General features: G+C 40.9%; 1 protein-coding gene and 1 long non-coding RNA gene across 2 annotated transcripts in view; both read right to left on the reverse strand.

Annotated features, from left to right (window-relative positions):
• The window catches only part of plxna2 (plexin A2), a 694900-nt gene that overhangs the window by 100245 nt on the left and 569856 nt on the right, over positions 1–24799 (reverse strand). Inside the window, 1 exon segment of the mRNA XM_034173103.1 lies at positions 23737–24005. Within this exon segment, the coding sequence (XP_034028994.1) occupies positions 23737–24005 (269 nt within the window).
• On the reverse strand, positions 13421–21713 carry LOC117512864. The gene is made up of 3 exons (XR_004561400.1): positions 21703–21713; positions 16411–16413; positions 13421–13603 (listed from the first exon to the last, which is right to left on the reverse strand). It is a non-coding gene; the product is annotated as an uncharacterized LOC117512864 (long non-coding RNA).

Raw genomic sequence — 24799 nt, forward strand, 5'->3', positions numbered from 1 at the left:
AGGTAAAAAGGTGTCCACCAAACTTGGCACACATACTGTATGTGGCTGTTCTGGACTTGTTCAGGTGTCAACAAATTTACCAAAGTCAATCACTGCGGTCAAGGTCAGTGCATTCAAAGGACACAAATCAAGTTGATCACATGATTTGCACTAAACTTGACATACATATATAGGTGGGTTGTGGAACTGCACAAGGAAATTGCACAAAAAGGTGAAAGTTTTTCTCACGCCGATTTACATCACCCTTGGCAACATATGGGGTGGGTTCGAAGAACTGACCCGAAAGGTCAAATATGCCAAAAACAATCAGGGTCATTCCTTCCTATCTGTGGTTGGCCTACTGCTTTTACAAAGGTCAGACGTTTGGACTAAATATATCACACACTTATCTCAAATGTCACATTCAAATGTCACATTCCTGTAGCCATACTGTAAAAGTATAATAAAAAGTACAATAAAAAACTTTATAGGACTGCTGGCAACACGTCCGCTGGCCCAGACATCTCCACTGAACACACAAATCCAAGTTAACATGCCACGGTAAAGTGCCCTGTAGACTGCGTCACTGTTTTGCATGAGTGTGACAGCTTGCGATTGTGACCTGGCTGCAAATGATCCCTCCCTGTCAGCTTGGGCATGAGCGTTGCCAATCTAAATCAAAGGCACTGAAAAAAATAATTCCCTCTTAATGTACCAGGAAATGATTGTGATTACTCTGGCGGATATGATGGAAGGGCCTTACACCACATTGCGCTGAACTGGAGATTAGCAGGATTCAAAGCAGCCAGGTATTAATCAAATCAAATCAATTGTATTTATATAGCGCCAATCACAACAAACAGGTTGCCCCAAGGCGCTTATATTGTAAGGCAAGGCCATACAATAATTACGGAAAAACCCCAACGGTCAAAACGACCCCTGTGAGCAAGCACTTGGCGACAGTGGGAAGGAAAAACTCCCTTTTAACAGGAAGAAGAAAACCTCCAGCAGGAACCAGGCTCAGGGAGGGCAGACTTCTGCTGTGACTGGTTGGGGCTGAGGGAGAGAACCAGGAAAAAGACATGCTGTGGAGGGGAGCAGAGATCAATCACTAATGATTAAATGCAGAGTGGTGCATACAGAGCAAAAAGAGAAAGAAACACTCAGTGCATCATGGGAACCCTCCAGCAGTCTAAGTCTATAGCAGCATAACTAAGGGATGGTCAGGGTCACCTGATCCAGCCCTAACTATAAGCTTTAGCAAAAGGAAAGTTTTAAGCCTAATCTTAAAAGTAGAGAGGGTGTCTGTCTCCCTGATCTGACTTGGGAGCTGGTTCCACAGGAGAGGAGCCTGAAAGCTGAAGCTCTGCCTCCCATTCTACTCTTACAACCTAGGAACTACAAGTAAGCCTGCAGTCTGAGAGCGAAGCGCTCTATTGGGGTGATATGGTACTATGAGGTCCTAAGATCAGCTGGGACCTGATTATTCAAAACCTTATAAGTAAGAAGAAGAATTTTAAATTCTATTCTAGAATTAACAGGAAGCAATGAAGAGAGGCCAATATGGGTGAGATATGCTCTCTCCTTCTAGTCCCTGTTTAAGGACAAGCTAGAAGGCTTCAGAGCCAAATAGTGCACAGGATGATTATACCTATTCACAGTCTGAATGGACCTGAAGGGAGATTATGACTATTATGGAGATAATTGTGCTAAATTGTGTTTGAGGGTGATAGGCAAGAGTCTGGGACTGAAGCAAAAGTCCCACGGGGGTAATTACAACACCTAACAATTTAGTAAGTCACATAAGAAACTGTGTCAGTCATTCTTTCAGTCTCATTAAACTGAGATATTTATCTCTCCGTGTGCAGCCTCCAAACACTGTAGTAAAGGTTATATTTTGTTAGAATGTGTGTCTGATTTGTGTTCTTGCCATGTGTGCCTGGAGGCTAGTCCTCTGTGAGTGACACGGCTGGACAGTCTATTGGCAGCTCTTTCACAGGGCTGGAGAGCTGGGTGACAGCCTCTTTGAAGTGGGATGTGACAGCAGGGGTTGGGGATGGATGTAGATTAGTTCATCCACTTTCACCTACGAGTTGTGAGAGTAAACAGTGCACATTGCTGTGCATGCACCCCTCTTCCTAGGCATGCATAAACTCCATGTGCTTTGTCATTCTCATGCAAAAACACAGGCGGGTGCAGGAAAAATGCACACATATGCACATATGCACACACAAACTCAGCAGTGTATGGCTGCACTACACAAAAACAAAAAGAGCTACAATCATTTTCCTGAAGATGTGCATTTTCATGCACATCTTCATATGATGTGCTCCCACTGTTTTAATGAAATCCCACCAACCAGTTCAGGAGGTGTTGAACTTAAAGGACTCATGGGCAGACACACACTGCACATTATTTGGAAAACAAAACAACACAAAAAAAACCTTAGATTTAGAAGTGTTCAATAATTTATTTTGTTTTAAGAGTTAAATTCTTATTTTAAGTGTTCAATATGTTATTTCTAGACTGAACATTCTTAATTCAATAATCTTGTCAAATGAAATATCTGCTGCATGGACAAATAGTTTTCACTTGCTTTGAGTATCTTTTCCCTGAGATTTAGTGTTTTATCTTGTTTTTAAGCACTCCTTTTTGCACTGCACCGGGTGATTCCTACAGTATAGACCTCTGACCACCCCTCCAACACACACACACACACACACACAACACACACACACACACACACACACACACACACACACACACACACACACACACACACACACACACACACACACTTTGTTTGCATGGGGTTGAGAAATAAATAAATTAGAGCATAGTCTGTGCAAACCCACAGCACCCTGGGCAAAGATGAACATACCATTGGCAAGTGACACTTTTCTGCAGAAGGATGTTACAAAATAGAATTGACACACACACACACACACACACACACACACACACAGAGTTTGGTTACAGTCAGTTAGAAAAGAAAGTAAGATTTTTTTTCAACGTATGCGCCAGTGACCTTGACCTTTTGACCCCAAAGGCAATAGGTTTCTTGAAGTCAATATACTTCAGAGATTCAGATTCAGACTCTTTATTTGTTTGTTTCGCAGTTGTGAGTCTCGGGCTGTGTGGCGGCCTGTGACTCTTGTAAGACGCTGGTTTCAGCAGAGTTCCGGTTTAGGGCACAGTGTAACAGACCTTGTGAAGTATGGACAAGAAGACAACATCGGAGCACAGCAAATGTCATCACAGGTGCTACACCTCCTCTGGATAACCCTCTCAACTTGGGAGAACGTGTCATCATCATAATCGCTCGTGAACTCGCTGAATCTGCGCCATCCACATCCTCACTAGCCATTGTTTACACGGGTTTGAAATGCTGGAACTCTGCTGGTGCCGCAGTGCATTCTGGTAGTGCAGGGGGTTTATGGGAAATGTTAATTACTGAATTTGTCATTGTAACCAGTACAATGAGAGGTAAGCTGCAAACCTTTCAGTGCAAATATAAACCGAGTAAACCACACGCAGACTTAAAGTGTCTGGGGAAGAAAAGAAAAGAAATAGAAATTTAACAGAATGAAAAAGGTGTGTTCAAAGTGCAAAGAAAGAAAAAATCATAAGTACGTAGTAGCAAAAAGAGATTATATATATATAAAAAGAGAAAAGTATGTCCAAAACTCTGATATTTCAGTGGTAGTGGATGTTGCACATAAACAAATATTGTACTCATTTCAAGTGGGGCATGTGACCTGGTTATGTGGTTCAGTGGCATTCAAAACTCTAACAGCTGTTTGATAGAAACTGTTTTTCAATCTATTTGTACTTGCTTTAATGGTGCTGTACCATCTGTCTGATGGGAGTAGCTCAAACAGAGAGTGTCCAGGGAGGGACAAGTCCTTAGGAAGGTCCCTCAGTGTGGGTAGAGGGCACCCAATGATCTTCTCTGCCATTTTAGTAAATAGCTGAAGCTCTTTCCTGTGTGCCCCGGTGCAGCTGGTAAACCATGTATGTGAGGATGCTCTCCATGGTAGAGCTCTTAAAAGAGATGAGCAATCTCTGATTTATGTTATTTTTCCTGAGGATTCTCAGAAAGTGGAGTCTCTGCAGTGCTTTCATTACCAATGTGGTGTTCCGGTCCCTGGTCAGCTTCTCCTCTATGTGGAGAAACATAACACATCCCAGAATGGTGGCAACCTGCAATTAGGAAAGAAGTTATTGTTCTGTAATTTGTGTCTGTAGCATGGCCCAAGCAGAGGGTCACCCCTTTGAGTCTGGTCTGCTCGAGGTTCTTCCTCAGAGGGAGTTTTTCCTTACCACTGTTGCTCTGGGGGTTAGTAAGGTTAGACCTTACTTGTGTGAAGCACCTTGAGGCAACCTTGTTGTGATTTGGCGCTATATAAATGAAAATAAATTGAAATTACTGACAAAAATTTTACAAAGCATGCTCCAGTGATCGTGGCCTTTGACCTTTTGACCCCAAAACCAACAGGCCTCTTGTGGTCTCTATGTGTAATGCATTTACCACATTGGTTGATAATGGGGGCAGTACAACTCAATCAGTCCTCACTCACAAGTGTAATGTCTCATGATTGAGTGATTGTATGAAGTGCGGTCTGGACCACTGGCTGCACCATGGTAAAAACACAGAGTAAAGATCTACTATGAGTACCCGGGGGCAACATTTTCACACTAAATAAACTTAAATATGTAGTGGAGGGTTTTTTTTAAGCATCCTCCTTTATTGGACTCCCCCTCATGGCGAGCGTGCTCCCCTCCCGGTTTGTATGAGACTTGAGTGCGTTAGAAGTTAATGGAACCTATTAAACATTTTAATAAGCTCAGCAAGTCCCAAAGAAGGAAGTCAAATAAAACCTTTTGTGCGGGTGCTGTGCTCACTCCCTTTTAATATCTCCTCTTTTGAATGTCGGCGGGGAAAATGGCACTTTGTTCCCTCCTTCTTTCTTTCTTATCCTCTTCCTCCTCCACTGCTCCGTCCTTCTTCTATTAATTGAGTTTCATTAATGAACAATCAGGATTTCTTTATCCCACATAGCATTTAAGAAGGGCCGTGCATCCCCTCATCTCTGGTCCTAATGGTAGCTTAAGTGCTGTGTGTGTGTGTGTGTGTTATATTAGCAGCTAGTGAATGTCTTCAGTGAAGCTATAATGCCAAACACAATGCTCTTGTCTCTAATAGCGCTGTACTCCGTTGCTCTGCATGGGCAAAAATCTCATTACAAAGACGCTGAGGAGAAAAATAATACAAGATTGAAAAGTCTCAAGGTGATGGAATCAGTGCTCTGTGAGTCCATTTAAAGAACGTTATAGAGTAGAAGAAGAATCTGGGTAAAGAGAGCGAGTTGGAAAGAAGACAGAAAGAAAAAAAAACATGGAGTTTAATGAAAAAGAAAGACAGGCTGCCCAGTCTGGCAGCAGTCATCAAACATTCGAAGAGATTCGGTAATAACGGACAAAAACATCGAGTGGCAGAATGGCAGCGGGTGTCAGCAGAGATGGAGGACTGGATGGAGTGCAGGAGATGAACAGCTCAGCGACACAGTGAGTACAATAACCAATTTCACTAATGGTGCAACATGGACTCCTAACAGCAGCATCAGTTCCATCCCGCGTGCTGCCGAGCGAGGAAATGAAACATATTGTCAAAGCTGTGGATAATGCTTTCAAAAACAGCTTTTAGGAAAAGGGGTCTGGGCCTGTATTCACAAAACATCCTAAGACTAAAAGTAGCTCTCAGTGATGTAATTCCCAGAAAAATCTTAAGAGTTCCTCAAATTCAAAGACATTTCTTAGAATTTTCCCTTGGCAAGATAAAAGTTACTCACAAAGCATCTTAGGCCTTCAGAGAGGGAGGGCGGACCCTTAAGAAGCCTAAGAGTGTTTTAACCCTCTGGGTTCTGAGGGCATTTTTTGGACAGTTCACTCGCCTGGCATAAATGTTTTATTATTGCTGTTAACAGCTCTCGCTGCATCCCACAATCAAGTTTTATGTCTCTTTTTTCAGGAAAACCTGTACTTTCAGAATATATAGGCTACAGTAGTGTTTATACAACCCCTGGCAAAAATTATGGAATCACCGGCCTCTGAGAAGTTCATTCAGTTGTTTAATTTTGTAGAAAAAAAGCAGATCGCAGACATGACACAAAACTAAAGTCATTTCAAATGGCAACTTTCTGGCTTTAAGAAACACTATAAGAATCAGGAAAAAAAAATTGTGGCAGTCAGTAACGGTTACTTTTTAGACCAAGCAGAGGGAAAAAAAATATGGACTCACTCAATTCTGAGGAATAAATTATGGATTCACCCTGTAAATTTTCATCCCCAAAACTAACACCTGCATCAAATCAGATCTGCTCGTTAGTCTGCATCTAAAATGGAGTGATCACACCTTGGAGAGCTGTTGCACCAAGTGGACTGACATGAATCATGGCTCCACACGAGAGATGTCAATTGAAACAAAGGAGAGGATTATCAAACTCTTAAAAGAGGGTAAATCATCACGCAATGTTGCAAAAGTAAATAAGTAAGTAAATTTTATTTATATAGCACAGACAAGAGTGCTTCACAACATAAAAGCACAGTACACCACACATCAGACAATGGCCGAGACATTTAAAAACATAACATAGGATAGCAAAGCAGCCCAAAAACTAAGCAAAAGCTTGTGTAAAAAAAGAAGGTCTTAGGTTGGCTTTTAAAAATGACGACAGAGTCCAGTGAGCGCAGAGAGAGCGGGAGACCATTCCAAAGCCTGGGAGCAACAGCCTGGAAGGATCGCTCTCCTCTGGTTGCAAAACGGGTGTGAGGAACCATCAACAAATTTTGGTCCACAGACCTCAATGCCCTGGCAGGGGCATAAGGCTGGATGAGGTCACAGATATAGGGAGGCGTCTGGCCATGTAGAGCTCTAAAGGTTAAAACCAAAATTTTAAAATTGATCCTGAAGGACACTGGCAGCCAATGAAGCTCCTTTAAAATTTGGGAAATATGAGTCCTCCTGTTAGCTTGTGTCAGAATTCTCGCCGCAGAGTTCTGTACTAACTGCAGTCGACGCAACTCCTTGTTTAGACATGAAAACAAACTGTTACAATAGTCTAAACGTGTTGACACAAAAGCATGAATAATAAGATCTAAATCATTTCGAGACACCGTTTTCCTGAGCTTAGAGATGTTTCTTAATTGAAAGAAGCAATTCCTCGTCAGCTGTTTACAATGTTGTACCAAAGACATGTCTTTGTCAAAGATGACACCCAAGTTTCGAAGACATGATTTAGCAGACTGGCCCAGGTCTCCCAAGTACTGCTGAATACCTGGAAAATGGGCATCAGGGGCAATAACCAATGTCTCTGTTTTGTCTGCGTTGAGCTGAAGAAAGTTATTCGTTAGCCATTGTTTTATTTCCGCCAAACAATGGAGGAGGGAATCAAGCCTCTTAATCTCAGATGGCATAAAGGAGCAGTAAAGCTGGATGTCATCCGCAAATAACTGGTAAGAGACATCAGTAAATCTTTGAATGATCCTACCTAAAGGGATCAAGTACAATAAAAACATAATGGGGGCCCAATACAGAACCCTGAGGGACTCCGCATAACAGGTCCGCAGACTGACCTTATCTGGTTAGCAAAAATGCTAAAGCTACACCCGGACAGATAGGAGAAAAACCACCGAAGAACTGACCCCGACAGTCCGACATCCCTCAATCTATTCAGCAGGACCTGGTGGTCAACAGTATCAAAGGCAGAGGACAAATCCAAAAGAACCAACACGGTGGATTTCCCAGCATCAGCAGACATCATAATGTCGCTGGACACTTTCACAAGAGCCGTTTCCGTAGAGTGTTGTCTACGATAACTGGACTGAAAGCTGTCATGAATGTTATTCTGATCCAGGAAGAGTGTCAGCTGGTCTGAAACCACCCTCTCGAGGATCTTAGACAGGAATGGGAGCTTAGAAATAGGTCTAAAACTACTTAGCTCCATTTGATTTAAACCTGTTTTTTCAGTAGAGGCAACACTATGGCATGCTTGAAAGCACTGGGAAACACACCGGTGGACAAAGAAAGATTTACCATTCTAGTAACACACGGACCAATTACCTCAAATACTTTAATAAAGAGCCTGTAGGGAAGGATGTCCGATGAGCAAGAGGAAGGTTTCATCTTGCTCACCAATGCCGAAATATCAGCAAGTGTCACAGCCCTAAATGAAGACCAAATGCTGGGAACAGGCTCAATAACAGTAGAAGTACCACACAGGGAGGGTGGAATTTTATCCTTAATCAACTTGATTTTGTCAATGAAAAAACTCAAAAAAGCATTGCTGTCAGCTTCAGAAAACACAGGAGTAACTGAAGCAGCAGGACATACAAGAGAGCTGATTGTATCAAACAACACTCTGGGATTCTTCTTATTCACAGACACCAGCTGATGTATGTAGACAGAACGGGCACTCTCAGCCATTTTGTTATATGATAAAACCAGATCCCTGAGATGAAGCCTGTGAACCTCAAGTTTAGAGGATTTCCACAGGCGTTCAGTCCTACGACACAGTCTCTTAAAACTTAAGAGCTCTTCATTTATCCAAGGGCACTCATTTTTCTGTAAAGACACGTTGTATTTAACAGGAGCCAACTGATCAAGAATAGTATCATAGTGTTGGTTAAAACACTGGATAAAATTGTCCACATCAAGGAAATCAGTGAACAAACAAGGATTAAACATAGAAGAAAATCTTTCTGCAGTATCAGCAGTGGTGATACGCCTCTGAGACTTAGCTTCTAAGGGCTTCTGATCAGAGCTGAAATGCAGGTCAAACGAAACAAGACTATGGTCGCTCAAGTGGACATCGTTTATAGACATATTTAAAATGTCTAGGCCAAGTGTAAAAACTAAATCTAAAATGTGACCCTTTTGGTGAGTGGGCTCAGAAACATGTTGCACAAAATTAAAAGCTTCAGTCAATGATAAAAGCTCCATAGCAGAGCAAGATAACTTGTCATCAACATGAAGGTTAAAATCTCCAAGAATTAAAACAGATTCCAACGTTATAATAGAGGATAAAAAGTCACTAAAATCCTTAAGAAAGGCAGTAGCAGGGCCTGGGGGGCAATAAACCAACACACAGAAAAATGGATTTGAGAAACCCACCTTGACCAACTGTGATTCAAAGGAGGGAAAATTCTGTGACTGTACCCCTTTACAAACATAATCCTCTTTATAAACGATGGCAAGGCCCCCACCACGGCGACAGGGGCGGGGCTTCCCAAGGACACAGAACCCAGCAGGGCAGAGCTCATTTAAATGAAGAAATACCTCTTCTCTCTGCCAAGTCTCCGAAAAGCACATTAAGTCCAACATTTCCGTTGATATAAGATCATTCAGAGAAAATGATTTATTGGCGATTGAACGCACGTTCAATAAACCAAGGCGCAAGGTGGAAGACGTCACATAGGCGCTGTCTGAGGCTCGCAATGGGATAGGACGAAGACAGCGGTCACGTGGACTCCGGCTGATCCATGCAGGCGGAGGCGTAAACACGGAAGTGCACAGTAGCGATGGAACTACGTCACCAGGATACCAGCACTGCGAAAAGTCTACAACACCCGTATCTATCCGAACAGGTGTCGATGCAGATGTGCCATCGCACACATCAAAGAGAGGAATGTGGTAGAGGAAGCGAGCCCGTCCTCGGCCGCCGGCGGTGGAACCCACGCCCAAACACCCCATTGCACGCCTTCTCTTCACTTGGGCACCAGCCCGTGAGCCTCTTCTCCTCTTATCCAAAAAGCCTTTTTTCCTCAGTCTCCTGCGGATCTTACATGGCACCCGCAACAGCAGCGGACAATCAGGTGATTCGGAGCCGGTAGTTAGGGGTGGAGGAAACGCCTGGTTGTACCCGTCTCGTGTAGCAAATAGGCTCTCCATCGTCTCCTTAATATAAAACAAAGAGTCCCGATCGTAAGCCCGTAAAGCCAAGACACCTCCATCTGCTAGTCGGGCTGCTAAAATAACATATGTTGTAAAAGTGGCCATTAGTAACCAACACAACAGGAGCCAAGCGATGGCCACGCCAGTCACAGGCGCCATCTTGGAACACCAGTAACCAAAAGATGTTGGTTGTTCACAGTCAGCTGTGTCTAAACTCTGGACCAAATACAAACAACATGGGAAGGTTATTAAAGGCAAACATACTGGTAGACCAAGGAAGCCATCAAAGCGTCAAGACAGAAAACTTAAAGCAATATGTCTTAAAAATCAAAAATGCACAACAAAACAAATGAGGGATAAATGGGAGGAAACTGGAGTCAACGTCTGTGACTGAACTGTAAGAAACTGCCTAAAGGAAATGGGATTTACATACCAAAAAGCTAAACGAAAGCCATCATTAACACCTAAAGAGAAAAAAACAAGGTTACAATGGGCTAAGGAAAAGCAATCGTGGACTGTGGATGACAGGATGAAAGTCATATTCAGTGATGAATCTCGAATCTGCATTGGGCAAGGTGATGATGCTGGAACTTTTGTTTGGTGCCGTTCCAATGAGATTTATAAAGATGACTGCCTGAAGAGAACATGTAAATTTCCACAGTCATTGATGATATGGGGCTGCATGTCAGTTAAAGGCACTGGGGAGATGGCTGTCATTACATCATCAATAAATGCAAAAGTTTACGTTGATATTTTGGACACTTTTCTTATCCCATCAATTGAAAGGATGTTTGGGGATGATGAAATCATTTTTCAAGATGATAATGCATCTTGCCATACAGCAAAAACTGTGAAAACATTCCTTGCAAAAAGACACATAGGGTCAATGTCATGGCCTGCAAATAGTCCGGATCTTAATCCAATTGAAAATCTTTGGTGGAAGTTGAAGAAAATGGTCCATGACAAGGCTCCAACCTGCAAAGCTGATCTGGCAACAGCAATCAGAGAAAGTTGGAGCCAGATTGATGAAGAGTACTGTTTGTCACTCATTAAGTCCATGCCTCAGAGACTGCAAGCTGTTATAAAAGCCAGAGGTGGTGCAACAAAATACTAGTGATGTGTTGAAGCGTGATTTTGTTTTTCATGATTCCATAATTTTTTCCTCAGAATTGAGTGATTCCATATTTTTCCCTCTGCTTGGTCTAAAGAAGTAACCGTTACTGACTGCCACAACTTTTTTTTCCTGATTTCTTATAGTGTTTCTTAAAGCCAGAAAGTTGCCATTTGAAATGACTTTAGTTTTGTGTCATGTCTGTGATCTGCTTTTTTCTACAAAATTAAACAACTGAATGGACATCCTCCGAGGCCGGTGATTCCACAATTTTTGCCAGGGGTTGTAAATGTAATAAAGGTTTACAATCAGAAATAAGAAAGGAAAAAGTAACAGCGGGAAATAATTTTCCACACACATTTATTCAAAACACACACAAACTATAATAAAAAACTGTTTTGATAAAGGTAATTTGAGGTCTTGTGTGAAAGACTGTACAACAGAAACATTCAATCAATCAATCAATCAATTTTTTTTTTATATAGCGCCAAATCACAACAAACAGTTGCCCCAAGGCGCATTCAAACAATAAACACAAATGCGATACCAACTAGTAACACATCACTCCTAAAAACAATCTTTGGTTTATCACGTGAGGTAAATTTGCCCCACGATTGGATTTTGGAAAATCATGTGACGGTGAACCAATTCCGATTGGACACTCACATTGCGCACGTCATCACACAGCTTCCATGTGGAGTAAAGATGGCGGACGGCTGGCTCGAAAGTCTGCGGAGTTAACTTTTAAGCAAAGAAGTACGTTTCTATCTCATATCATTAAAAAAGTTATTTATAATTAAGTAAAACTTGGTCTCAGCCATTGTATACAACGGCGACAGCCCCAGAGGGTTAAACAGATAAGATGGCAGAAAGAAAGAGAGGAAGGAGAGATATTCTCCATATGTTGAATGGCAGTGATTCAGTAATACACCACTACCTTGACCGTGCTGCAATAATGTTTATGGCTGACCTCATCAGGAATGAGCTTACTTTACCCACTCAGTGTAGTAACGTAATAACGCCTGAGATAAAGGTCACCACAACATTGCGATACCTGGCTATGGGAAAAATGTCAATTCCATGTGAATTCTATAACATTCATACAATGGTTAATTTTTATGTCAGCAGCCAACCCTAAACTCACCTGTTTGAGAAGAACTTGGGTTGTGTGCTACAATCTCTGCTCTCGCTTTTGATTGCAGCACGTACCAGCGCTTCTTACACTTGTCGTTTGTGCACAGTTACCAGCATGGCGAGTAAATATAATAAGATAATCAATATAATAATTGTCATGTGAATGAGGTACATTCAAACATTCTGAAGCTGTGTAACAATTAATTGAATTTTGCTGAGTTTCATCACGATTACACATTTCATAATAAAGTTCAGGTTATATGATTGACTGATTTTACTGTCCATTCATAACTAGTTTGTTTTCTCTTGCCCTTTTTGTGACAACCATTCACAGCTCTGAGAAGACTGTGTCATACCAAGCAATGGGGTCAACCCCGCCTCCTCACAAAGATAAAAGTTTCTGTCCCCTCCTTGCTCAGAGTTGCTCTCAGACACTTCCTGGATCACTCTTAGCCTAAGATTCCTTGCTAGGAATCTTCATGCTAAGATGGGAGCTCTCTGAGAGAACTAGGAGCCTTTGTGAATACGGGCCCAGAGTTTCTTTGATATCTGTGCTGCAGTAACACACTGTTACGGGAGCTGGAAATGAACTGATAATAATAATAACGATATATTACCCTCCTTTATTCTTTACTTATTTATGTTTTAATTTTTTATTGTGATTTTAATCTTTGAATTCATTTTATTCTGCTTTTTTAAATGATGTTCGTGAAGCACCTTGAGGTGACCTCCTCGTGATTTGGTGCAATATAAATTAATACATTTTAATTTGAAATTTGATACATGAACATTTTGAAGTCATAATTTTACTGTATGGTAAATCTGTGTCAGGTAGGCAGTTCTCAAAATGTGAGTGACCATGTTGGAAGGAAACTTGTGAGGGAAACCACCAAGACACCTACACAATTTTGAAGGAGTTTTAGGCTTCTGTGGTTGTAGTTGGATATAGTCTTGGCGCAAAAAACTCTATCCATGTGCTTTCTCTAGTGTTAAATTGCACACTTGCGATTGGTGGTTACATTTACAAGGCCATGACAGCAGTCAGAAATTTATGCATAATTTTATGTATACATCACTCCAGTTTTCTTCATTGCTCCCGTTAGGGGTCGTTACAGCAGATTAATTGCTTTCATCTCACCCTGTCTTCTGTAACTTCCTCTGTCACACCAGCCACCTGCATGTCCTCCCTCACCACATCCATAAACCTCCTCATTGTCCTCCCTCTTCTCCTCCTGCCTGGTGTCTCTATCCTCATCATCCTTCTCCCTATATACCCTGGGTCCGTCCTCTGCCCATGTCCAAACCATCTCAGTCTTGCCTCCAAACCGTCCCACCTGAGCTGTCCCTCTGATATGTTCATTCCTCAACCTGTCCATTCTCCTCACTCCCATAGAGAATCTCAACATCTTCAGCTCTGCCACCTCCAGCTCTGCCTCCTGTCTTTATGTTAGTGTCACCATCTCTAAGCCGTACAACATAGCTGGTCTCATTACTGTTTTGAAAACTTTCCACCTCACTCTTGCTGATATTCTTTGGCCACAAATCACTCCTGCCACCTTTCTCCATCCACTCCACCCTGCCTGCACTCTTTTCTCCACCTCTCTACCACACTCTCCATTATTTTGGATAGTTGACCCCAAGTATTGAAAATCATCTACCTTAACCACCTCTATTCCTTGTAGCCACACTGCAGGAACAGTCTTGCTTCTACTTTCATTCCCCTTCTCTCCAGAGCAGATCTCTCCATGTCTCCAAGCTGATGACAATGTAATCTTCAAACATCGTAAATCCATGGAGACTCCTGTCTGATCTCGTCCGTCAACCTGTCCATCACCACTGTGATCAAGAAAGTGCTCAGAGCTGATCCTTGATGTACTCTCACTTCCACCTTTAATGAGTATCAGTCACAAATGGTTCATACTATTAAGAATATATAAAGATTTTAAAATCCAGCAGAGATTTATTGCTTTTCCCCTATGATCTATTTATGCAGGATTTTTGAACCATATTTTTAAAAATAGCACACTGACACATTTTGTAAACTTGAGTCATACAGTGAAACCTATTTTCAAGCAGCGGCTCGCCTTTCCGACTAGTGTTGCTCCTACATCAGGTCATTTCCATCCACAAACATTTGTTTAATCAACTATTTTAATTGAGTTCAGCCCTACAAATCGGACAAACTGATGTCACTCAATCATTTTTTTAAGGCAGACATCTGATATCATCATAGTCATATGGTATCTGAGGTTACAAGTCTATCAACAGAATATTAAGCAAAGAGCACAGTGTCTGCAGACTGATAGAAGCTAATATAATATTATTCTCAATAAAGCATAGATAGTGCATCAGTAATTAAACAGTCAAATGTGAGAAAATTCTATCCAGAGATAATCAGCCTTGTGAAAGATGGCATGTGTGAGAGGAATATAGAATTTTTTTTTTTTTGCAGGCATCCTGAGATGTGAGAGACAGCAAGAGATACAATGTTAATGTTAATCAGAGAAAGCGTGAAGGTGGTGCATGTTTGATGTGCTGCCCATGTAAGTTCAAAATTCCTCAGTGGAATAAATCCAGAATATTTAATTTGTTGAATTATTATGTTTATTCTCATTTTAATTCCATTGCTGAGTCCCAATCCTGCACTGTTCTTTCACATTTCCAGCCTCAGTCCTCAAAAGCTCACCCTCTCTTTTGTCATTGGAACAGCGGTGGCACGGCACTCTGTCTTTTCATAGGAACTCACTGCAGGATCCGGCCTCAATAATTCAGGACTCTGTGCTTCGGAGGGGAAACCACACTGGTAAAGCCTGCTGACGTGTTACGTTACACTTATGCAACCATATCTAAACACAGTCCTCAATGTTTTCACCAGCAGGTTAAAGTTCTTTCTTTAGAATGTTCAGGGTGGCTCTGCATTTGTCATTTCAGTTACAGATGATACGTTTTGTTGTTGGGGCTCGTTCTGGATTGGTCTCTCAGACCATTGAGGGACCAGGACATGTGCTAAAAGCGATGATGATGTGCTAAAACACTGCTATGAAACAGACCAGTTTTCTACCTTCGTGTGTGCTCGTGTGAATATGATTTTTGATTAAAAGGACGAGCACGCCAACTTGTGAACATGTTCCCCTCTGGAGACAAACATTCACTGACAGCAGCGCGGTGAGGGAAGCACAGCTCTTCACTTCAACACGAACATGTCTGCGGATGCACTTTCAACCCGCCGGAATATAAATGAGGACAGAAAGTGGGCCGAGTGGTCTGGAGGTTTTTCAGCTACATGTGAAATCATAAAATCAAACTATGAGGTCCCTAAGATAAGATGGGACCTGATTATTCAAAACCTTATAAGTAAGAAGAAGAATTTTAAATTCTATTCTAGAATTAACAGGAAGCCTATGAAGAGAGGCCAATATGGGTGAGATATGCTCTCTCCTTCTAGTCCCTCTCAGTACTCTAGCTGCAGCATTTTGAATTAACTGAAGGCTTCTCAGGGAACTTTTAGGACAACCTGATAATAATGAATTACAATAGTCCAGCCTAGAGGAAATAAATGCATGAATTAGTTTTTCAGCATCACTCTGAGACAAGACCTTTCTAATTTTAGAGATATTGCGTAAATGCAAAAAAGCAGTCCTACATATTTGTTTAATATGCGCATTGAATGACATATCCTGATCAAAAATGACTCCAAGATTTCTCACAGTATTACTAGAGGTCAGGGTAATGCCATCCAGAGTAAGGATCTGGTTAGACACCATGTTTCTAAGATTTGTGGGGCCAAGTACAATAACTTCAGTTTTATCTGAGTTTAAAAGCAGGAAATTAGAGGTCATCCATGTCTTTATGTCTGTAAGACAATCCTGCAGTTTAGCTAATTGGTATGTGTCCTCTGGCTTCATGGATAGATAAAGCTGAGTATCATCTGCGTAACAATGAAAATTTAAGCAATGCTGTCTAATAATACTGCCTAAGGGAAGCATGTATAAAGTGAATAAAATTGGTCCTAGCACAGAACCTTGTGGAACTCCATAATTAACCTTAGTCTGTGAAGAAGATTCCCCATTTACATGAACAAATTGTAATCTATTAGATAAATATGATTCAAACCACCGCAGTGCAGTGCCTTTAATACCTATGGCATGCTCTAATCTCTGTAATAAAATTTTATGGTCAACAGTATCAAAAGCAGCACTGAGGTCTAACAGAACAAGCACAGAGATGAGTCCACTGTCTGAGGCCATAAGAAGATCATTTGTAACCTTCACTAATGCTGTTTCTGTACTATGATGAATTCTAAAACCTGACTGAAACTCTTCAAATAGACCATTCCTCTGCAGATGATCAGTTAGCTGTTTTACAACTACCCTTTCAAGAATTTTTGAGAGAAAAGGAAGGTTGGAGATTGGCTAAGATAGCTGGGTCAAGCTTTTTAAGTAATGGTTTAATTACTGCCACCTTAAAAGCCTGTGGTACATAACAAACTAATAAAGATAGATTGATCATATTTAAGATCGAAGCATTAATTAATGGTAGGGCTTCCTTGAGCAGCCTGGTAGGAATGGGGTCTAATAGACATGTTGATGGTTTGGAGGAAGTAACTAATGAAAATAACACAGAACAATCGGAGAGAAAGAGTCTAACCAAATACCGGCATCACTGAAAGCAGCCAAAGATAATGATACGTCTTCGGGATGGTTATGAGTAATTTTTTCTCTAATAGTTATAAATTTTTTTTAGCAAAGAAAGTCATGAAGTCATTACTAGTTAAAGTTAAAGGAATACTCGGTTCAATAGAGCTCTGACTCTTTGTCCAATCCAATTTGGATGGACAAGACTAAGAGTCAAGCTTTCAAATTAATTAAAGCTCTGTCTGGGTTTTTCATTAATTAATAAGCTGAAATGGAAGATTGCTGCTAATCCTCCGCCTCGGCCCGTGCTACGAGCATTCTGGCAGTTAGTGCGACTCGGGGGTGTTGACTCATTTAAACGAACATATTCATCCTGCTGTAACCAGGTTTCTGTAAGGCAGAATAAATCAATATGTTGATCAATTATTATATCATTTACTAACAGGGACTTAGAAGAGAGAGACCTAATGTTTAATAGACCACATTTAACTGTTTTAGTCTGTGGTGCAGTTGATGGTGCTATATTATTTTTTATTTTTGAATTTTTATGCTTAAATAGATTTTTGCTGGTTATTGGTGGTGTGGGAGCAGGCACCGTCTCTATGGGGATGGGGTAATGAGGGGATGGCAGGGGGAGAGAAGCTGCAGAGAGATGTGTAAGACTACAGCTCTGCTTCCTGGTTCCAACCCTGGATAGTCACGGTTTGGAGGATTTAATAAAATTGGCCAGATTTCTAGAAATGATAGCTGCTCCATCCAAAGTGGGATGGATGCCGTCTCTCCTAACAAGACCAGGTTTTCCCCAGAAGCTTTGCCAATTATCTATGAAGCCCATCTCATTTTTTGGATACCACTCAGACAGCCAGCAATTTAAGGAGGACATGCGGCTAAACATGTCACTCCCGGTCCGATTGGGGAGGGGCCCAGAGAAAACTACAGAGTCCGACATTGTTTTTGCAAAGTTACACACCGATTCAATGTTAATTTTAGTGACCTCTGATTGGCGTAACCGGGTGTCATTACTGCCGACGTGAATTACAATCTTACCAAATTCACGCTTAGCCTTAGTCAGCAGTTTCAAATTTCCTTCATGTGGCCCCCGGAAGACAATTGACTATGGTTGCTGGTGTCGCTAACTTCACATTTCTCAAAACAGAGTCACCAATAACCAGAGTTTGATCCTCGGTGGGTGTGTCGCCGACTGGGGAAAAACGGTTAGAAATGTGAACGGGTTGGCGGTGTACACGGGGCTTCTGTTTAGAACTACGCTTCTTCCTCATAGTCACCCAGTCGGCCTGCTTTCCCGGCTGCTCGGGATCTGCTGGAAGGGAACTAATGGCGGCTAAGCTACCTTGGTCCGTACCCACTACAGGGGCCTGGCTAGCTGTAGAATTTTCCACGGTGCGGAGCCGAGTCTCCAATTCGCCCAGCCTGGCCTCCAAAGCTACGAATAAGCTACACTTATTACAAGTACCATTACTGCTAAAGGAGCCAAGGAATAACTAAACATTTTACACCCAGAGCAGAAAAGTGCAGCAGAGACAGGAGAAGCCGCCATGCTAAACCGGCTAAGAGCTAGTAGCTGCGCTAAGCTAGCGGATTCCTAAAAACACACAAAGTGAATAATGTGTAAATAATTTAGAGGTGATTCAGCAGAGGGAGTGCTTTAGTTAAGGCACGTGAAGATTACACTGTGAAACAAATCGTTATCTAGTTAACTAGATCAATCTACCTGCGCAGATTAAACAGCTAACAGATACAGCAAAACACCGCTGTGCTCCGGAACAGGAAGTGATACAATACCGCAGTGAGAGCCAACCACCATAAAACATACCTCTCACTCAGAAGAGGTCTTTGCAAACATAACAGGAACTTTTTCACTAGGTTTTTTTTTTTAATGTGGCGCTGCTCCATAATGCAACTGAAAAAGCAACAAAGCACAACTGCAATTACTGCTGAGAGATGTGCTGTCTGAATACTGTCAGCTTTTTTTGAAATGGCCAAATCAATAATCCCTTGAACCCTGAAAAATGAGCGGTAAGATATAAAAACAGGCAAAAACGACAGGACCTGAAGATTGTACTCTTCCTAATCACAGAGGATGAAGCCAATTTAGAACTGACATGGCCTCATCTATGTGCGAAATAACAGCTTAATCCACATCCAACTGATGCTGTGTCCCTCGCATCCACTTCTTGTCTGAACTGTTTGTATGTCTCTTTACAGTTATGTCTGAGTGTGCGGTTTTTCCCATGTATGGGACCATTAGCATCTGTTCAAATTTTAGAAGCTGCCTCACTCTTTTAGCATCTGAGCCCAACAAAATATACAGAACATACTTAACCACTTTATTAGGTATAGCTTGTTTGCTTGTGAAATTACAGTTTGGAGTAATGGGAAGCAGATTTGTAATTACAAGGCAAAACCCGGGGCTTTAGTATCTGTCTCTCAAATGTCTTTTGGCATTGGAGAATGAGTTTACTTGCTGCATAGCACGTTAGCCACAGTGACTGGGTTAGGCTGTATTTTGACTTCACAACAATATTAAGAACTTTAATTGCTCATTGCATAGATTCAACAGCTCTGCTAGTGTAATTATATATATATATATATATATATATATATGTATATATATATATATATATATATGTATATATATATATATATATATATATATATATATATATACCGCCTTCTCTGTGAGTTTTCAGACCTTTTGTCTGACTTAGTGCTTAGCTCAGATAAGATAATTATAGTGGGCAATTTTAACATCCACTCAACACGGCATTTAATTTATTATTAGACACAATTGGCTTCGCTCAAAATGTAAATGAGTCCACCCACCACTTTAACCATACTTTAGATCTTGTTCTGACTCATGGTATGGAAATAGAAGACTTATATATATATATACCAACACAGGGCAGAGTAGCTACCTAAACTCTGTGAGTGAGATAGATTATCTCGTCAATAGTTTTATATCCTCATTGAGGACAACTTTGGATGCTGTAGCTCCTCTGAAAAAGAGAGCCTTAAATCAGAAGTGGCTGACTCCGTGGTATAACTCACAAACTCGCAGCTTAAAGCAGATAACCCATAAGTTGGAGAGGAAATGGCGTCTCACTAACTTAGAAGATCTTCATTTAGCCTGGAAAAAGAGTCTGTTGCTCTATAAAAAAGCCCTCCGTAAAGCTAGGACATCTTACTACTCATCACTAATTGAAGAAAATAAGAACAACCCCAGGTTTCTTTTCAGCACTGTAGCCAGGCTGACAAAGAGTCAGAGCTCTACTGAGCCGAGTATTCCTTTAACTTTAACTAGTAATGACTTCATGACTTTCTTTGCTAATAAAATTTTAACTATTAGAGAAAAAATTACTCATAACCATCCCAAAGATGTATCGTTATCTTTGGCTGCTTTCAGTAATGCTGGTATTTGGTTAGACTCTTTTTCTCCAATTGTTCTGTCTGAGTTATTTTCATTAGTTACTTCCTCCAAACCATCAACATGTCTATCAGACCCCATTCCTACCAGGCCAATATATATCTATATATATATATATATATATATCTATATATATATATATATATATATATAGATATATATATATAGATATATAGATATATATATATATAGATATATATATATAGATATATATATATATATATATATATATATATATATATATATATATATATATATCAAATCAATTTTATTTATATAGCGCCAAATCACAACAAACCGTTGCCCCAAGGCGCTTTATATTGTAAGGCAAGGCCATACAATAATTACGGAAAAACCCCAACGGTCAAAACGACCCCGTGAGCAAGCACTTGGCGACAGTGGGAAGGAAAAACTCCCTTTTAACAGGAAGAAACCTCCAGCAGAACCAGGCTCAGGGAGGGGCAGTCCTCCGCTGGGACTGGTTGGGGCTGAGGGAGAGAACCAGGAAAAAGACATGCTGTGGAAGGGAGCAGAGATCAATCACTAATGATTAAATGCAGAGTGGTGCATACAGAGCAAAAAGAGAAAGAAACGCTCAGTGCATCATGGGAACCCCCCAGCAGTCTAAGTCTATAGCAGCATAACTAAGGGATGGTTCAGGGTCACCTGATCCAGCCCTAACTATAAGCTTTAGCAAAAAGGAAAGTTTTAAGCCTAATCTTAAAAGTAGAGAGGGTGTCTGTCTCCCTGATCTGAATTGGGAGCTGGTTCCAGAGGAGAGGAGCCTGAAAGCTGAAGGCTCTGCTTCCCATTCTACTCTTACAAACCCTAGGAACTACAAGAAAGCCTGCAGTCTGAGAGCGAAGCGCTCTATTGGGGTGATATGGTACTATGAGGTCCATAAGATAAGATGGGACCTGATTATTCAAAACCTTATATATATATATATATATATATATATATATATATATATATATATATATATATATATATATATATATATGTGTGTGTGTGTGTGTGTGTGTGTGTGTGTAAAACGCAATGGTAAAATACCCTCGGCCGCTTGAACATCAAAATAGGAAACAATGTGACCTTTTGACCTCTTAAAATAGGTCAAGGTTAGCCATCTTTGAACTTATCAAAGGTTTGTGTCCCAAGAATGTTCCCTGTGAATTTGAAGATTCTAGCAGTAATAGGACTGGACTTACTTAGATACACAGACAGACAGACAGGCAGGAAGACAGTCAGACAGACAGACAGACGGATGCAAAGCCTTCGCAATATCCGATGGCCATATTTTAGCCTTGCGTAAAAATAAAAACAGAGAAAAAAGGGGAAATGTTCGGTTCAATCACTCCTTAATGTTTTATAAGGAGACAGAACTTAGAGGAAAAGTGAGACTGACAACAGTACTGAATGACAGAAAAAGAGAGGAGTGAGAAAGAACGTGAACTTGAAGGATATTTCTGTGGACATCAGTAATGCGTGGCACTTATCTCATGGTGTGCTGTAGATGCAACACTTATTATCAGCCTGACACTGTGAAAGGTTGATATGAGAATGTGAGGGAAAACAGGAATGCAGCCACTCAGTAGAAAAAGGTGAAAACCACACATTCCCAAATCAATCCCCATTCGTCCGTCTTTACGAACATCTTCCTGCAGCCACACACACCTCTTCACATGGTGTTAAATGACAACGGCACAGTGCACGATCATATACGAAGACATACAATCCTGCATGTTCTTGTTCTTTTGAATGCAGTTAGTGAGTAAGTGGCTCTGCAGAAAATACTGTGTAAAATGGATTTTAGGAATATTATGATGTAAATTTCTTCTTTTCAATAACTCGTGAATCAAGATAGGGGCTTGAATGTGAATTTTGTTTTTTAATGAAAGTAATTTTGGGGGAGATTTTTATATTAGCTATCAAAATTTTAATTAATTAAATAGACAAGTAATCATTAGTGGCTACCTCTGCTACCTGCCACTCATTGTATTATCACAATAATACATTACAATAATCAATGTACGAGGTCTGTCAATAAAGCAACGGTCCTTTTTATTTTTTTCAAAAACTACATGGATTTCATTCATATGTTTTTACGTCAGACATGCTTGAACCCTCGTGCGCATGCGTGAGTTTTTCCACGCCTGTCGGTGACATCATTCGCCTGTGAGCACTCCTTGTGGGAGGAGTCGTCCAGCCCCTCGTCGGAATTCCTTTGTCTGAGAAGTTGCTGAGAGACTGGCGCGTTGTTTGATCAAAATTTTTTCTAAACCTGTTAGACACATTGAAGTGGACACGGTTCGAAAAATTAAGCTGGTTTTCAGTGAAAATTTTAACGGCTGATGAGAGATTTTGAGGTGATTCTGTCGCTTTAAGGACTTCCCACAGTGCGAGACGTCGCTCAGCGCTCTCAGCCGCCGTCGTCAGCCTGTTCAAGCTGAAAACCTCCACATTTCAGGCTCTGTTGATCCAGGACGTCGTGAGAGAACAGAGAAGTTTCAGAAGAAGTCTGTTTCAGCATTTTATCCGGATATTCCACTGTTAAAGGAGATTTTTTTAATGAAAGACATGCGGACGGGTCCGCGCGTCGGGATGCAGCCGACGCGACGCTCCGCCACAGGAAAAACACCTCTGTTGAAAGCCTTAAGGACAAGTTGGAACATGTCCTGCTGTTAAACAATTTATCATATACTAACTCCACTGAAAGCCATCAAAAGCCGCCTGGATTTTACAAATGGTTATCAACACGGAGGTGTTTTTCCTGTGCCGCCGCACCGCGTTACTTTATTGAAAGCCCTCGTATGCTTCAAATTATCCATCTAGTCTTCTTGGTTCTTGAGATATAAATAAATAAATAATAATAATAAAAAAGTTTTCTCACACATTGATTTCCTTGACCTTTGACCAAACTTCTCCAAAATCTAATCACTTCTAGATATCCTGATCCTTCTGGGATTTTTAGTTGTTGAAACATACAAAATTGTGTTTTTCAGACCATATTTTCTTTGACCTCGACCAAACTACAATCACCTCTTGATATCTTTCCCAGTAATATTCCCATTAACATTTCAGGAAATTTATCTAGCCGTTTTGAGATATCATGTCAACAGTCACCAGACACACAAGCACATACACACAAATGAACACAATGCCCTGCTATCACTGCTTTGTACACATGCAGGGTATAAGAAAATAGAAAGAAAAAAACTTCATGTGACTGACGTTTATCCAAATTAAATTGATAAATTTGCACAAATATTAAGCACTCACTTCCTTTTAGATCAACCTAATTAATTTGCTTGTTACAAATTGAAGCACATTTCAAACTTTTGTGTGTATGTGTGTTTAATGAAAATCTGGTGATAAATTTCCACCTCATTCTACAAACTAATTCAAATTAAAACCACTGCCTCCTGTGTGGACTGCATCTTTACTAAGAAGATAATCCCGTGTCTGAATGAACGTGGCTTACCTGCGTAGCAGCAGCTTTGGGTGGTTCTTGCTCTCCAGGTTTCGGTCGATGAGGTCCGACAGCAGGTGTTTTAGGACATCTGTGGCGTACTCCAGCCGTCCTTGCAGCGCTGTCATTATAAGTGAGGCCACGTTGCCGCGGTCCCTCATGGAGAATGAGCGCTGCATTTCCAGTGTGCGGATGAACGTGAGCAGGAACACTTTGTTGTTGATGAGCTGACCAAAGAGCTTCAGGGCCTTTTCGACGTTCTGCTGGCCGTTACCAGACACCTGCAGAGGAGAGCACAACAATGCGTGCCGCTGCTAATAAGTGTCCTGCACTAATTGATTTGAACAGCAAAGAGCTAAACTGTGTTTTGAAAATGAGTGATTCTCTTCAGCTTTCATTTTGACCTTACATCACACAAAATATACATTTTTCCAAATGCATTAAGAGCCTGAGTTATGTTTTTCTCTAGGAACATGAGGTCACACTAATGGTGATTAACTCAGTAAACATTAGAGCTCACTACAAGAATTAGGAGCATTTATTAGCAGGAATGGAATATCGGTGCATTCATAACCATCTGTCCTCAAATTGCAAGAGTTTTATTGATGTACGAATGAGTTCTTTAAATCTACATGAGGGAGGCTGCCATGTTGAACCGCCATGTTGCTAGAGCAGCCCATACTTACATAATTACTCTGCTTTTTGCATTTTGTAGTGCAGCCAGAAAAGAGTGAAGAATAAACAAGCGGAATCAATCGCTATGTACTGGTTGTGAGTGCAGGCTAACAAATATGAGAATCTCCACCTTATATTCTCCACCTCTAAAGAAGCAATATCGTGACAGGTGACAGAATAACGCCATCTGCAACCTCACCACTGGATGACACTAAATCCTACACACTGCAGCGCTAATCACTTCTGTGTTGGACAGGCCTAGGCATGCACCCAGTAAAAGGCAGCAAGTTACAGGTATACACCAATTTAAATTTTTAAGATTGAAGCCATAAAATGAATTTTACTTAGCAACACTATAATTTTAATGATCCTTTAAATAGGGGATTATTATAATATGACA

Source organism: Thalassophryne amazonica, chromosome 6, assembly GCF_902500255.1.
Source record: "Thalassophryne amazonica chromosome 6, fThaAma1.1, whole genome shotgun sequence".
In the NCBI taxonomy this organism is placed as follows: Eukaryota; Metazoa; Chordata; class Actinopteri; order Batrachoidiformes; family Batrachoididae; genus Thalassophryne; species Thalassophryne amazonica.